The sequence below is a fragment of the Sinocyclocheilus anshuiensis genome, unplaced genomic scaffold (genome assembly GCF_001515605.1).
Source record: "Sinocyclocheilus anshuiensis isolate Anshui unplaced genomic scaffold, SAMN03320099.WGS_v1.1 scaffold144, whole genome shotgun sequence".
NCBI lineage: Eukaryota > Metazoa > Chordata > Actinopteri > Cypriniformes > Cyprinidae > Sinocyclocheilus > Sinocyclocheilus anshuiensis.
Genome location: NW_015555720.1, coordinates 1,111,447 through 1,129,022, shown reverse-complemented (window position 1 = coordinate 1,129,022; position 17,576 = coordinate 1,111,447). Strand labels below are relative to the sequence as shown.

Below are 17,576 nucleotides of genomic sequence, written 5' to 3'. Positions count from 1 at the left end.
TTATTATTATTATTATTATTATTATTATTATTATTATTTAATATTATTATTATTATGTTGTTGCTGCTGCTGCTGATGATGTTTTTAATATAAAAAGCACATTTTATTTTTAAAATTGCTTTTTGTCTTATCAAATGAATAACTGAATATATGACCCCAACAAAGAATTTGAAAAAGGAAATCAAACAGAAATCTCTAAATTCACTATAAAATTGTTAAAAAAATTCCCTAGTCTGGATGGAAACAACTGCATATGTCATGGAAAAAATAATTAATATTAATTTTAAAAAATTAGGAAGTTAGGAACCCTAATTTAGTGTTTAATGGAATTTAGGGTTCAATGAATACAATTATTGTAATAGAAATAGTATAGTAGCCTATCAGTCATACTGTCCAGGATACATCAAAAAAGAAAAGGCAAAATAATTATTCATTTAGCGTTTGTTGTTTAAAAAAAAAAATAAAATAAAATAAAATCATATACTATTTTTCAAATAGCTTTTTCTCATCAAAAGGATAATTTTATATAGGCTGTGACCCTGGCATAGCTGCATAACTTGTTGCTGTGATAACGTGCAGTCTTAAGTTTTGATTTAGATGGATGAGAATAGAGCAGCGTGTCGTCAAAGCTTTTGTTTCCTGTGTGTTAATTCCCAGGTTGCTTGACTTCAAATGCCATTATACGTAGGCAAAATTACCCAATGTACTGCTGTGTGCTCGAGCATGCAGCGCAACCGTAGTGTTCTTCAGAGCTGTGACACTCAAGCTCTATTTTAAAACACCAATCCTTTGCTGCCACAAGTTTTCTCCTCGCAGAAGAATCGTTTATAAAATATGCATTTGATGGAGCCAACCCCTCGACTCCACGTTTCGAGATATATATGCATTTCAGAGGCAGAGTCCTCCTCTGTAGAGCAGATATCAAAAGAAAAAGCCTGGCCTTAAGATGTGTTTGTGTAGCTGGTAAAAATTCAGATATTTAGTGCTGTTTTCAGCAGTGAAATGAACAGTAAAGTAAGAATCTGACAAGCGTATTGAGGAAAGAAACAGCACAGCAGTGTGTGTCGCCACTGGTGTAATAACAGGTGCAGAGAAGGTGGCAAATCACTGCAATCATTGCTCAGTGGAGGACGACCAGTGAGATGTCTTATGATGGGAAGCCACCTGAGGTGTTGAGTCACACACTTGTTTGTCTTGGCAGAGATCCGGGAGGCGTTCAGGGTCCTGGATCGTGATGGCAATGGGTTCATCTCCAAGCAGGAGCTTGGCATGGCCATGCGCTCACTAGGGTACATGCCCAGTGAAGTGGAGCTGGCAATCATCATGCAGAGATTGGACATGGATGGTGAGTTCCTCTACTCACCAACACACATTTGCTTTGCTGTCATTGGTGGGAATTTTCATTGACTTCTATTAGTTGTTTATTGCAGAAATGATATTTTTATACCTCAATGACATGCACATTTATTTAGCTGTTTCCCAATTTTTGAACAGTAGTGTATATATAGTGTATATAAAAATCGCAAATGTTTGAAGATCTGATAATATCAGTGAGTTTCGACCGGAGCATCCATGTGTATATGATGCTCTGATTTTAACTCATATTCATAAAGATTCAGCTACTACACTTTCTGGACATGAAAGATTGTCGAATTGTCACCATGTTTATTTTACTGAGTTTTTAATTCTCAAAGCAATTTGCTTCAGTTTCATCCCTCTAAGCCAGCAGAACTAATCTACAGGCTTCTGGGCCTGACATATTTTTTAGTGAATCTGTTGCGAAGACTCTCTTTTTTTGTACGAGGAGTTTAAGTGGAAATGAATTAATAAAGCAGTAATATTTTCCTGCTTCATTAGCATATGGTCTTAAAACAGTAACTGGACATTACCTTTGATTTCAGGCTGTTCACTTTAGATTAGGGCCCCACATTAATTTTTATGACAGCTAAATTCTGCTTTAATAAAATTGTCATCACATTTTAATCAAGTTTTTTTATTTTTATTTTTGTGAGTCAGAGTCTTTGCCTAGTCGTCTGAGGACATTTTATCAGGATCAGAGAACTAGACTCTTTTACTTTGAACCTAAAGCCATGAATCTATAATATTAAACAGCATGAGCATGAACATCAGTGACATATATGCTGTTTCAGAGAATAAAATAAAATACATGAGCTCTTGGTTATGAATACAAAGATATATATTTTGTCATAAAGCAAACGGCCAAAGCTATTTGTGCTAACATTTTTGAGGGGGAAAAAACTATTTTCCATAACATAGTTGAAATATTGAGCTTTTAGGTGTAAACTAGGGCTGCACGATAAATCGCATGCGATATTTAACGCGCATCTTGTCAGAAAGCCGGTTATGTAATCCGCGGTAAATCTCCATCACCTGCGGGCTTTCACATTGAGCAGCATTAACTACACAGAGCCGTTGTTCACTGACGAGCTGCGCAAAAATTCGCGCGAATATGGACGTGGTTTTGCGCAGCTCGTCAGTGAACAACGGCTCTGTGTAGTTAATGCTGCTCAATGTGAAAGCCCGCAGGTGATGGAGATTTACCGCTGATTACAGAACCAGCTTTCTGACAAGATGCGCATTAAATATCGCATGCGATTTATCGTGCAGCCCTAGTGTAAACATAACAAATACTAATAATTATGATTTAAAAGGATAGGTCACCCAAAAATGAAACTTCTGTCATCATAACAGTTGACGACAGCCATAGTCTGGAGAAAAATACTATTAAAGTCGATGGCTACCTGCATCTGTTTGGGTACCAACATTCTTTGAAATATCTTCTTTTGTGTTCAACAGCTGAAAGAAACTCATACAGGTTTGGAACAGCTTGAGTGTGATTAAATTATGACAGAACTTTAATTTTTTGGGTGAACTATTCCAAAAAAGAACGATCAATCCTTTATTTTTGAAGGGGAAATGTCACAACATAACAGGAGAGAACAGGGGTGTATTCCAGAAAGCAAGGTTAACTTACTATCTGCTAAACCCTGAACTCTCGGTTGATTAACCCAAACCTTGCTTACTCGAGGTATGCTGGTTCCAAAAACGCATCCGAGCGTAAGTTCATTCAACCCATGTTCCTGGTTAACACGCAAGACATTCTCAACAGAGCGTCGAATCGACGAGTCGCTATGGAAACGGATGCTAAGAAAAAGCGTGCCATGCTGCTTCTTTCTTCTTCTGTTCAAAGGTTATTTGCATACTTGGTTCATATCGCCACCTAACTGGTGGTTGTGAAATCATTTTCCGTTTAATCTTTAATCCTTGAGAATAAGAATTATATTGTTTGTTTGATGCTAATTATATCATAAGTCATATAAGATGTGTATTTTTATTATAGAAATACATCATAGAAAATGCCGATCGATGATGTGTGAGATGACAATAAAATGAAATGAATATATATAATATAATAAATTAAACATTACCTTGTCATAATAGTGTTTTATAATTTATACAGATAACTATTATATATGCCAATAAAATAAAATGCTTTAACATATCATACAACTATATCTATATCTGTGTATATAGTATATTACATAACTGTATTGTAATAATATACAATGTTGTGCACAATCTGTCACGCCCACTGGAGTCTCATCAGTAGGTGAAGCATGCGCTGATAGCTCTGAAGTAAACTAACCCTGAAACATAACCTACTCCGGAGCAGGTTATGTTCAGACAGTTGCTATGGCTACTTACATACCCTAAAAGTTACCTCAGTTTTTGGAACCGAAAGCTGAGTTTATCTGCTTACATGCACTTAAACATACCAGGAATGTCACATAACGTCTCGGTTACGTATGGTAACCCTCGTTCCCTGAAGGAGGGAACGGAGACGTCATAATCATCGCGTGCCAATGTGCATTGGCTCGTTTAGTTTACACTCTAAGTGGATTTGTCTCTCTAAGCGAGATCCCAATTCGTCGGTCATCCGACGTGACGTCGAGAGTGACCGACTGAAAGGGAACCTGCTTTCTGGAATACCCCCCAGAAAATGCATATACAAAAACATTCTCAGAAGTTTAGAAGGGAAAAAGTAAAAGCAAGATATCTAAATTTCATCGAAAGCTAAATATGGTATGTTTATTCCACATGACCTAACATGTAAGAACAAAATATGTTTTATTTTACAATATTTTGCTTTACATAAATACTACCAAATAATTTTTTAAAAATCATAAATTATATATATATATATATTTTTTTTTTTTTAATTATTATATATTTTGCTATTGTAGAAAGACTCTAAAAATCACATAATGGGACTAAATAATGTGACTATCTCAGTAGTATTAGCAGCCAAAAAGAATTAAGTGGGGAGATGAGAAATGAGAGAAGTTGCAAGCAGTGTTAAATTGTTACACTGCTGCCTGATAGCAAAGTATTTTACATTCCGTTATTGTTATTAAGGTTTTGACCTTCTTTAGTATTCCTAAATAAATACTGCTTCTGAAGTTCATAGTACATAGTATCAAGTACATAGTGTGATGGGCTCTCATTTGAAAAAAAAAAAACATGTGGGATAAAAATCATAATGACTCCAACTGACCTTCATCACTGTCAGCATATCTGTATATTCAAGAGATATGATCCCTGGCCATAGTCACCTGCAGTGAGCCGAACTGCCAGACATCAGATGAATGCGGCCAGCAGATGTAATCCAATGATTCACATCAATGTTCAGAGTTCAGCTAAAGTTTGTCACATTGAGTCATCTTCAGGAGCGCTATTGTCTGAGGAAGCCAATAAGTAGTTCTGCAAGCACAGGTCACACTCATTCAAGCACTTTTGAAAGCATGTTTAAATGTTTTTTTCATTTTTAGACTGATTGCTCATAACAGCTGATGTGTTAGTCTGTTTAGCTATGGTGTGTTATCATATATTTACTCTCTTAAAGGTGAAGTGAGTGTGTTTCAATGTTAATATACTTCATCATATCCCAGTGTGGCCCTGTGGTGTTTCCAACAATCTTATATGTTAATTTCAAACTAATGATTGAGTCTTCTCGTCTGTAAGATTGGCAGTAGAGGTGTTTGGCATTCATTTCTTTTGTATATAATTATTACTGATACTTGCTAAAGCAATACTTATGAACAAAAATTATGAGCATTTGTCTTTTTTTCCCCAGACATGTCCTGGTCGGGATTTCTAAATTGCCTAAAATGTCTGTTTTGGCTGTTTATTCTTATCGTTTTAATACTTGCTGAAGCTGCACTCTTAAAAATACAAGTTTTTTATTGGCGTCATTGGTTCCATGAAGAACCTCAAACATCCATGGAACCACTAAATGTTCATTATATTGGGAAAAAAAGGTTCTTTATATATTCTTCCCAGTAAGAAGAAATGGTTATTTTAAGGACTTTTCACTACAACAAGGTTATTTTGGGAACCCAAAATGGTTCTTTTATGGAATCACTGTGAAAACCCCCCTTTTGGAACCAATGTTTTTAAGAGTGTAATGACTGAAAAGTAGTTTGACCAATAGCATGCAGGTATTGTACATAATTGACCAATCGTGGCGTGCAAGAAGGTGTGATCTACAGAGAATTGTCAAAGCAATACAAATACGCATATATATATATAATGTTTGAGGACTATAAAGCATGTAAATATGAAAAACAAAGCCAAAACCCGGACATTTTTGGCAATTTAGAAACCAACAACACCCTAGCAACTACCTATAAAATATTGCTAGGGGCTCAGAAATGACACGTCTCACCTTTAAAGGAACACTCCACTATTTTTGATAATAGGGTCATTTTCCAACTCCCCTAGAGTTAAACAGTTGAGTTTTACCATTTTCAAATCCATTCAGCCGATCTCCAGGTCTGGCGGTAGCACTTTTATCTGTAGCTTAGCATAGATCGTTGAATCTGATTAGACCGTTAGCATCTCGCTCAAAAGTGACCACAAAGGGTTTCTATATTTTTCCTATTTAAAACTTGACTCTTCTGTAGTTACAGCGTGTACTAAGACTGACGGAAAATGAAAAGTTGCGATTTTCTAGGCCGTATAAATAGTCCCCAGCTAGGTAACTTCCAATAAGCCTATTTTCAGGCGCTGCGTAATATCATTGCACCTGCTGCACCCATGGTACGGCAGCAAAGTTCCTTGATAATTATGCCAGAATGAGAGTATAGTTCCTAGCCATATCGGCCTAGAAAATCGCAACTTTTCATTTTTAGTACTTAGTACACGATGCAACTACAGAATAGTCAAGTTTTAAATAGGAAAAATATAGAAACTCTTTGGTCATTTTTGAGCGAGATACTAACGGTCTAATCAGATTCAATGATCTATGCTATGCTACAGCTAAAAGTGCTACCGCCAGACCCAGAGATCGGCTGAATGGATTCGAAAACAGTAAAACTCAACTGTTTAACTCTAGGGGAGTTGGAAAATGAGCCTATTTTCAAAAATAGTGGAGTGTTCCTTTAATGTCTCCAGTCATAAAATGATGCCTTCAATTTTAAATATAGCTTTTGGGATTTGTGAGCAGGATTCTGACGTTAATTTGTTTTTCAGGTGATGGACAGGTGGACTTTGATGAGTTCATGACGATACTCGGACCGAAGCTCCTGTCCTCTGAAACGCGGGAAGGTTTCCTTGGAAACACAATCGACAGAATATTCTGGCAGGTAAGATGCCGTGGAGGACAATTTACCGGTGGCTGTGCAGGACTGAACATTATATAAGCTGATTTATTGGTGTGATGATTAGGGCCCTATGAAATCCATGTTATTTTTTCCCAAATTCCATTTTTTCCATTTTAATTTTTCTGGATTACATTTTTTCCCATTTTCATTTTTTCTAGACTCTGTTTTAATGGTTAAATTAAATTGTGTTCATCCAAAAGCATGTCTAATTAACTGAAATCATGAAACCTCCAATATTAAACAGCTATTTTTACCTGTTTTATTTTTGCCAAATTCTCTTTTCCTTCATTTTTTTCTGGATTCCATTTTAATGGTTTCATTAAATATTAATAATCAAAAGCATCTCTAATTCATTGATTATATAAAAAAAAACAATTTATTATTATTTAATTTATTTATTCTTTTAGTTTTCCAGAAATGCTGTGTTGTGTATTTACATTTTTCTGCTGAATAAATTCTGGTAAATATATTTTTCTGGTAAATATTCCTTTTAAAATAATGTTTTAATAATAATTTTATTTTTAGTAGCAGTACTATCATTACATTAAGTAATATTTCTGTCACGGTTTCTTCAAGTTAAACCAATATTTTATTTTGACGGGTTGCTGTAAAGAACTTAAGGTTTTCTGCTTGTATTATGATATGACGATAATTTTTCTCAAAAGAAACGGTAAAATGCTCATGAAGTGACTCTCAGAGCAGTTTAGAGATTATGTTCATGTGTTTATGTACTCGTATACTGAGGCAGCAGAGATTGAAAACATGCTTCAGTATGTGTGTGTCATAAATGAATCCGCATTTATGCGTTAATATTCACAGACACTAGTCACGTTTTGATGTAAGTGTAATGACCTACTTTTGATATATCCATCCAAACTTTGGCATATTCCGTGACATTCCGCGTTATACAGTAAATTCAGTTTTTATGACTTGATACATGGCCGTACCCAGGCTTTGAAAATTAGTGAGGTCCGGGGTGGGGTGGGGGGGAGGGTTGATGTTAAAGAATTGGTGTTAAAGAATTGTGTTGTAATAACCCCTACAAATACAACTGATTATATACACTATAAACACTTTAAAGGTGACAGACATGTAGATGTTTGTGAAAGATGTTTTGGAGGGATGATTTGATTGCTTTCAGTTTAAGTGCCGGTGATGCAGTGTTGCCAGATATTGATACTAAAACAAACAAAAAAAACTAAAAATAAACAAGAATAAACCGAAATTATTTCCAATCTCTTGCAAATAAGATAAGATAAAGATATCGCTTACTCTAAACGGAAACTTCCTACTTTATTAACTTTCTAAAGTGTTAAATTAAGTGGAAAAACAAGTCCAAAAACGCTTATAATAGCTGGATCTGGCTCTCCCTCTCAAGCCTCGTTCACTCCGCCAGCGTCTCGCAGCGATCATTTTCATAACAGGGACGCTAAACATTCTTGCAAAATGTCTAAACTGAATTATACATGTTCTGAAAGAAGAAAGTCATATACACCTAGGATGCTTCGGGGGTGAGTAAAACACGGCATAATTTTCATTTTGCGGTGAACTAACCCTTTAACAGCAAAGTAGTCATTCAAAGAACAAATTTTATTTTTGAACATGAAAAATTTACAGAGGTTCGGACCTCGGTGGCCTCATAGCTGGTTACGGGCCTGACTGGATATGACTGCATCACAGAAATCACAGGGCCCAAGTGTGATGCTTGTTTTTCAGAATAACATCAATGAGAGGTATCGAACGGCTGGTGCATTTCTGGATATTGTTACATTAGCGACATTTATGTGTAGACTGTGGTTTGTAAGAATGGTATTCGGCTGATTTGAGCTGGGTGAAGAAGTGTTTGGCTTGGCCGCGGTCTGGGATCCCTGTGGGTTTAGTGAAGTCTCTGGATCGTGATGGAGTGCTGTGTGATGATATTGGAGAAGATGAAGCAGAGCCCATGCCAGCCCCACTTGGCTGAGACAGGTGCTCGTGACCTTGGCTGGCCCCGTTGGAGGGACCGTCCCGGAGGAGTTTGACAACTCCGTGTTTATTACAGAGGCCAGATTGCTCACGATCAGGGAGATATGTAATAGACATTACCTTAACCCTGACTACTTATAAAATGGAAATAAATGTCTGTTATGTTATCCCAAATCATTACATAGCAACAAACACCTCTGTAACAGCATCTGCTTGTCTTTATGCTCTGTGGAATTATTTTACTTTTTAAAAATCCTGCTTATTTACAGTATGTAGTTAATTAGAATGATTGAAATTATTGCATACACTATTATTTGTGGTCAGTAAGATTTTAAAAATGTTTTTAAAAATTGAAATGTTTTTGAAAGAATTATCTTTTATGCTTACTTAGGCTGTATTTATGTGATTAAAAATACAGTAAAAACAGTAATACTGTGAATATTATTAAAATGGTTTTGTATTTTATTAGATTTTAAAATGTAATTTATTCATGTGACATCATTACTTCAGACTTCAGTGTCACACGATCCTTCAGAAATCATTCTAATATGCTGATTTGATGCTCAAGAAACATTTCTCATTATTATCAATGTGATATTATCACTATATTGGGTATTCAGAACCCCTCTTGACCAAAAAACACTGTTATATGAGCACATGCTGAATGCTTGAATGGCAATAAATTTGTTTTTCACAGGTTTCCACACTGCATGCTGTAAATATTTATATATTATATATATATATAAATATATATAATATATTATATATATAAATATAGACATTATATATTTGTATAGGTCTTTATATATTTGAAATATACTTTTGAGTTCATGAAATACCAAAAGTGTTTAAGTAAACACAAAATTAGTTTGAATATGTGATTAAATATTACTTAAAATATCTTACAAGATTAGTGGTATTGTGTTCTTTTAGTATAATTTGCTGTATACTATTATAGTATTTATTCATATATTGAATCAGTGTTAATTTTATATATTCAGTTTTAGTTTGTTTTAATAATTTTTGTGCTTTTGTCATTTCATTCATTTTTTAATTTCTATTTAGCTTTAATTTATTATTATTTCCGTTTTCATTTTTGTAATTTTAATACTTTCGACTTTTACTCTACTTCAGCATTTTATTATTATTATGATTTTTTTCAGTTAGTTGCCAAGGCAACATTTTTTATTTTTGTTAGAAAAATATAAGTTTTGTATTTGTTAGGTGAAGTTTTTCTAATATTTTATTTTAGCTTTATTTTAATTAATTAAAATTATTAATTTTTTAATAGTTGCGCTTAAGATAAAAGGTCTCTAGCTGCTTTCATATACTGTACATGATTTTTAATCATGTAAACTAGAAAAACTGTTAGCATACGCTCAGTGTGATGATTCCTTTCACTGTTAATTTAAGTGATATGTGTCCTTTTGTTGTTTTAGACATGGAGCGTTTGATCTTGCGGTGCTACAGTATCTGTCTAAATTAATCTAGTCCCAAGAGTGGCTCATTCCCCCTGTGAGGGGAAAGAATCATTGAGGCGGCCCCATCCATCATCTGCGTGTGAAGGATGAATCAACCTTCCCATTATGAAGGATGTTTTTCCTGTTATATATCCAGTTCCAGCCAGTGCTGGTAGAGACACTTCCTGTGTGCCTTCACTATTCCTGGTGTATGTCAGCAGAGGACGGGACAGTTCCCTGCAGCAGTGCTCCTCGAATGCTTTTAGCTTTGGGAGTAATATTTGACATTGGACAAGCAGTGACTAAAATATATGGAAAGTGTATATAGGGATATATATAAGAATGTTTCTTGAGCATCAGATCAGCATATTCAAATGATTCCTGAAGGATCATGTCACACTGAAGACTGGAGTAATGATGCTGGAAATTCAGATTTGTATCACAGGAATAAATTACATTTTACCATATATTCAAATAGAAAACTCTTATATTAAATTGAAATAATATTTCACAATACTACTGTTTTTGCTGTATTTTTGATCAAATCAGTGCAGCTTTGGTGAGCATAAGATACTTTGTGTCTCTAATTGTCATCTTAGATTTGCATGATAATATGATTAGCTGCATGTTATTTGCATTTAGAATAGTTTTTCCCCCATTGTTATTGACCCTACCAGAAGAGATCTGTGGTTATTTTTGGGTCATGACCCACCGGTTGAGATCCACTGCTGTAGAAGTGCTCTATTCTGAGAAGCCTGAGCTGCTTCCTTCCTCTGAAACATGACAACAGAGGTTATCTTGAAGCATTCTGCTGCTGTCAGAGCTTTAATTATATTTTATGAATCATTCCCCAGACTTCATAGAGGACTCTGCTCTAAAGTATTTATTTTCCGCCGTGCTGCTGCGTCAGGTTTATTCCATCAGTGCAACATCGCTTCAGCGTTCTCATGCACCAGAGTGGCTCTCCAGTCAAAGCTGGCTCATACTTTACTTACTGGTGTCTCTGTTAGAGCAGCTTCTGTACCTGCAGTACTTTGTTTTATTGTGTGGATGTTTATGTTTGTAATATGCACTTTCTGATGTTCTTTCAATAAGTAGGGTATAAAATATATTTTTTGACAAGGTATCACTGACTAAGCTTCAGAAAAAAAGGAATAGATTGATATAGATACATAGATTGTATATGTTATTTTCTAAATATGATATAATTTAAATATAAATTATACACAATTTAAATATTTAAAAAATATTATACTATTTTATATTACAGTATTATAAATATACAATTTAAATATACAGATAGATTTTATATTGTATAATTTTATATATATATATATATATACACAGGTATATAATTATGTATATGTGTATATATATACAATTAAAAATTTACATTTAATTTAAAATGTACAAATATTATAATACTTTTATAATACTTTTTTTTTTACATTTAAAATTTCTAATATTCTAAAAGTTTAGATATTATATTATTATGCAATTTAAATATTGCAAATTTAAAATGGAAAAAAACAAAATACTATATCAGTAGATACAAGAATTTCATAATGTTATAATTTATATGCTCCCAGTCGTGTAAACCTTTCTGATCATGATGATTTGCGATGCACTTATTTCATATTTTGCCACTTAACGGTAACATACTTATGGTATATACTTTTGAGGATAATCTGATGATTATCTAGATAAGATGTTTGACAACTAAGCAGAATCTTTCTGTTCACTGCATTGAAAAACAGTGGCATTGTATCAGTGACTATACATTTCCTCAACTAATAGCCGTTTTCAGGCTACAGCTAAAAGCATCTAAAAAGGCAAATCAGCATAGATTTATATAAACAAATGGGTATAAATAAAATGATTTAGAGAGTAATAAAAGCATTTGGAGAGTAAAAGAGTTAAACAGCTTTGTAGTACATGTGCCCACATGCTGCACTTCATCCAAATGTCCAAAATCTCCATCCAAATGTTGCACTTTGCATTTAATAGTTAATCCAAAAATGGATATTTTGTCATCATTTACTCACCCTCAGTCATGTCCAAGCTTCTGTTTTCCATACAAGCAAAGTACATTGGTGACTTACATTGGCAAGCTCTTTTAAAGACCGTAAAAGTATATTAATAGTTCATATGATGTGTGTGTTATATTAAAGTCTTCTGAAGTCATATGATAACATTGCATAAAAAACAAACTGAAATTAAATCCACCCTACCTCACTTTGGCACGTTTATGAGAAAAGTTTCGAAAGAATGAATCATTCTTTTAAATCAGATCTGAATCTGATTGTAAACACTCTAATAAAGGTTCTAAAAGCTTTTTTTTGTTGTTGTAATGCCAGAGAAGAACCATTTCTGGTTTCCCTAAAGAACCTTTCAGCTAACAGATCTTAAAAGAAACATGTTTTTTCATGTTTTAATAATCTAGAACTTTTTCCATCAACATTCTGTGGAATGGAATGGTTCTGTGGATGTTAAAGTTTCTTCATGGAACCATCAATACCAACACTCTCAGGAAAAAAAGGTACAAAAGCAGCCCCTGGGGCGGTACCTTTTCAAAAGGTTCACCTTTGTAACTAAAGGGTGCATATACCGGTATCTTAAAGTTACATATTAGCACCTAAAGTGTATATATCAGTTCCTAAAAGGAACAAAAGTGTTCCTTTTAAAAAAGGTATTGCCCCAGTGACAGCTTTTGTACCTTTTTTTTTTCCTCAGAGTGAATAAAGAATCTTTATTTTTAAGAGTAAAGTTCAGCTCACTGACTCGATGATCCAAGTAAGCTGTTGACAGCTCACTGGAGGAGACGATTAGCAGTGAATATAATCATTTAAATTTCAGTCAGTTTCTCACACAAATCTATCATATGTCTTTAGAGGGCGCATGAGTCATACATATGTAGCACATTTATGTTACTTTAATATAACTTCATTTTCATTTTTGGGTGAACCTGCACTTTTTAAGGTGGTAAACATGCATTGCTTAAAGGGATAGTGCCCAACAATGAAAATGAATCATTAAATTGTCATTCATCCTTGTGTTGTTCTATAGCCGTACACTGACCACAAAAGGAGATATTTAAAGGAATGTCCTGCTTGTCCATATAATTAATAGTGACTTAACAGTTGACAGATGTGAATGTGATAACTTCTTGTTGTGACCAAAACAACAGATATATTAATCTCAGAAAAGATAGGCTACATACATTATATTTTGTGTGTGTATTTCAGATGAGTCGGAGTGAAAAAAAACATACATTTGACGTAGGCTACTTTTTCTGGGCAAACTTGTTAATACATTTCTTTAAATTTCTCCTTCTGTGGTCTGGACAAAAAGAACAGCATTAGAACAACATAAGGGCGAGTAAATGATTAATTCATTTTCATTTTCGGATGAACTATCTCTTTAAAACCAAAAGCCCTCTGTTTTCTTGTTCTTTGTACCTCTCTTTGCTACAGCATAAGAAACCTTTGGTTTGAAAGCATGAATGCAGACTCTGCTGTGTGTCACAGCATGAAGTCTCAGAAGCCCAGGACATCTATCGATACTAAAGACTGAACTCAAAGCCGTTATTCCTCACAGATCTGAGAGGATGACTGATACACACATCCTTAAACTGGCACACAGTTGAAGTCCAAAAATCTGAAATGTGCAAATCATGCTCAGATTAGTGAGTTAATTCCTATGTCTGGCTTTTAATTACAAGAGTGTGTCAGGTCTGTTAATATGCCCCGGAGCGGGAGACCACACTGCGTCTCGCTAATGAGACAAGGATTTTGTCGAAGAGATGCCGAAGGATAATGACGGATCATCGTGAGCTCTCAATGAGAAATTATGAGAAAATTAGAGTTCAATTGCTCAGTGTGTCACAACTAATGTCCCGTCTGAAAGACTGAGGCGTTCGATTCCTGTTGGCAGCACACCAGCTGCAATCTTCATATGTGATCATGTGTTGATATGATTGCGCAAGCGAATGAGTTTCTAGCAAATGATCTGTCACTCCCCATCCAATTTTGCTCAGGCTAAAGCTTATATTAGGGCTGTCAAAAATGCTGTTGACTGTAAACCAAGGATAGAGTTATGCTGAATAAAATATAAACAAAACAAGACAATATGTTGACATATGAAGCCACTTTTTGTTTATTCAGTGATTTACTGAGCAATAATTTCTGAATTATATTCAATTAGGGACTTTATAAATAAATGAATGGATTAGCATATTGCATGATTTGATTTTAGTACAGATTTTAAGTGATTGAATACCCTATTTATATCATCATCATTATTTTTATAATAATATTATAACATACAGTATTTAGCATTTTAATTTAATTTAATTTAATTTAATTATTTAATTTAATAATTTAATTTAATTTAGATTCTGGAACTGCCAGGAAGATTTTATGCCAATACATAAAACACCTCAAATGCTTTATTCCTCGGAGATCAGAGAGGATGAAACTGATATTCGCTTAGAGGTCTTTGGGTGTTTCTGAGAAACGCCACCAATTTTTGTGATGCGCTAAACCCCTGTCATGCATGCACGTTGACTTGTGCCTGTTTTATTGCTATAATAATCAGAAAATTTAAATAATCTTATTGTTTATGCATGAGGAGCTTTCTGGACCCTAATCTTTTCTGCAATATTAAAATAAATGATCTATAGCTGTAACTGCAGGCACTTTTATTTAGTAGACGACATGATTTGTAAATGAAAGGGAAAAAAGATAGAGCCATTTTCCTTCGTCAGGAGTATGCATTTGATTCAGATTTGTTGATCCCTATTAAATATTAAGGAGATTTATTTAACTCAATATGCGCGTGTTAGATTTTCCATCAAAATGGCAACAACTTAGAAAAGCAGACCAGACAGGATCTGTAGTATTTAAAAACACATTAAAAAACTGATATCACTCTGATCCTTGCATTGGCCTTTTTGAAATAAGGGCAGAAATGTAATGATGCAAAGGAATCAAAAAAATTATATATATCATTATCATTTATCATCTGTATAATTTGTTTCATTATAAAACCTTTTTTTTTTTTATATAAGCATATAGAATTTGTGGGCTCTTGAAAAAAGTTTTTTCTTAACATATGTTAAAAACTTAAAGCATTCAGAAAAAACTAATATGTAACATTATTTTTGGCGAGACTGCACAGTGCAGGATCTTACATAAAGAGATTGTCGTGTAGGTGGAATAAATTATGAGAATCTGTGGAATAAAATATGAAAGGAGAGGCAGCGGGTGGCAGGTGATTACAGTCCTTGTCACCATTTTTAACTTGACACTTATGACACACTTACCTTTTCTCACACTTGCAGCCGCGACTAATTGTCCAAATGCACTCGCTTCACTGTAATGTGACTTTATTACAACTATTATCACAAATGATTTTTCTGTTATGAAATGCTGAAATGTTAGATATCAATAACCTCAAATGAGTCCTGCAGCATGAGTGCAGTTTTACGTGTGCTTGGTTTATTCTCAGACAGTGCTGAATCTTATAAACCTGTCAGTCATATTACCATGGTTTGGGTTCAGTGGGAATGGATGTCCTTGAAGGATGTTGATAAATAGCGCTCCAGGCTTGACCAAGGCTGAGATGATGATTGGCTCTAAAGGCTGTTTCTTCGCCTCACTGGTGTGAAGTGACATAAGAAGATGTATTGAAATGCTGCTTTCAAAAGGGCCTCATAAGTGTGATCTGGGAGGATAGGTGGGCCGTCTTCACCATCACAGTGTCAGATTTCTCACTCGGGCAACCTTTAAAAGTTGCTATGTAATAGATGTGTTCCCTAAAATTATCTGGACACTTAAAGGAAAAGTTCACCCAAAAATGAAAATTTGCTGAAAATGTACTCACCCTCTGGCCATCCAAGATATACACGAGTTTGTTTCCTCATTGGAACAGATTTGGAGAAATTCAGCATTGCATCACTTGCTCACCAATGAAGTGAATGGGTGCCATCAGAATGAGCAGCATAAAAACATCACAGTAATCCACAAGTAATCTACACGACTCCAGTTTATCAATTAATGTCTTGTGAAGTGAAAAACTGTGTGCCATCATTAAGGCATTTAAACTTTAAACCAAAATACAGTCTAAAATCTTGTAATTGGTGCTTACTGTTTTGGCTTGTAATTGGTGCTTAATCTGTGCATATTTCTCTCCTGATTCAGCCGAGAAGACTTTTTCACTGGAGAAACCAATATTATAGATATTTTAACTGGAAGCAACAGTTTGAAATGAAATGTTTCTTACAAACACACAGCCTTTCACTTCATAAGACATTATTTGATGGTCTGTAGTGGTGTGGATTATTTGTGAATTATTGTGATGTTTTTATCAGCTGTTTGGACTCTCCTTCTGACGGCACCCATTCACTGCAGAGGATCCATTGGTGAGCAAGTAATGTAATGCTACATTTCTCCAAGTCTGTTCTGATGAAGAAATAAACTCATCTACATCTTGGATAGCCTGAGGGTGAGTACATTTTCAGCAATTTTCATTTTTAGGTGAACTTTTCCTTTAAGTCACATTTTAAAATGTCAGAATGTTGTTGCATGAAATAACATAATATCAAACTAAGTGGCATCCGCAAGCAAATAACACCAGACATTTGATTGAATTCATATTTATATATGACAAACGTGTCCATATATTTTTGGAGCCACTGATAAAGTAAATTTCCATAAATCCATATGTATTAACTTCAATGGTAGGTACTGTAAATGTCTCCACTCACTGCATTTTGTCTCTTTTGTCTCATCTAACAGTGCCGTTCTTACTGCACTGGAGTTGGCGGTGTGTGAACATGTTAATTTGCCAGTGTAATTGTTTTGTGCTTGTACACGGACTCCTCTTGTGAAGTTATACAAGTAAGGTCACAGGCCATCAGCTGTAGTCGAGCTCAGCACTTCTGCAAAACGCAGCTCACTGAAAATGTTCAAATGCTGTTACATTATAACACCAGAGATTTCTGAGGATCTTTGACTTTCATAAGTTAACACCCATTCATTTTTAATGACTTTTTTCTGATGGACGGTAACTTTGTTTATTTATTTGTTCCCTTAACCAATCAAAGGAAATGGAATAAAGCACAAACACATTGATTTGTTTTGGTAGTGATTGGAGAACTCTTCTGGGTGTTTTAAGCCCACTCTTTTGACAGTAAGTGGCTACAGGAAACTCTATTATGATGAATTGGTTTGAAGTGACTGCACAGTAATTGAGAATGTGAAGTATTTATTTAAATAGCCGATTTTCAGAAATATGATCTTGTCTAGCTGAGCCACTTAAACTTGATTATTTACACAATGGTATGAAAATGAACAGTCATTGTTAGGGTTAGGATACAAGAGGTCATCAACTTGACAGAATTCATCAAATCTATTAGCTACTGATGTTTTTGCTACTATTTCCCCTCCATAATGATATCAGAAGATCA

At 34.6% G+C, this 17,576-nt stretch overlaps 1 protein-coding gene across 2 annotated transcripts in view; it reads left to right on the top strand.

Moving 5' to 3' along the window:
- Nucleotides 1-17,576, top strand: part of LOC107672359 (calcium-binding protein 8-like) — a 58,413-nt gene that overhangs the window by 17,213 nt on the left and 23,624 nt on the right. For both annotated transcript variants that reach the window (XM_016465519.1, XM_016465518.1), the window contains exons 3-4: nt 1,202-1,345; nt 6,553-6,665. In XM_016465519.1, the coding sequence (XP_016321005.1) occupies nt 1,202-1,345; nt 6,553-6,665 (257 nt within the window). The remainder of the gene's footprint in view (nt 1-1,201; nt 1,346-6,552; nt 6,666-17,576) is intronic.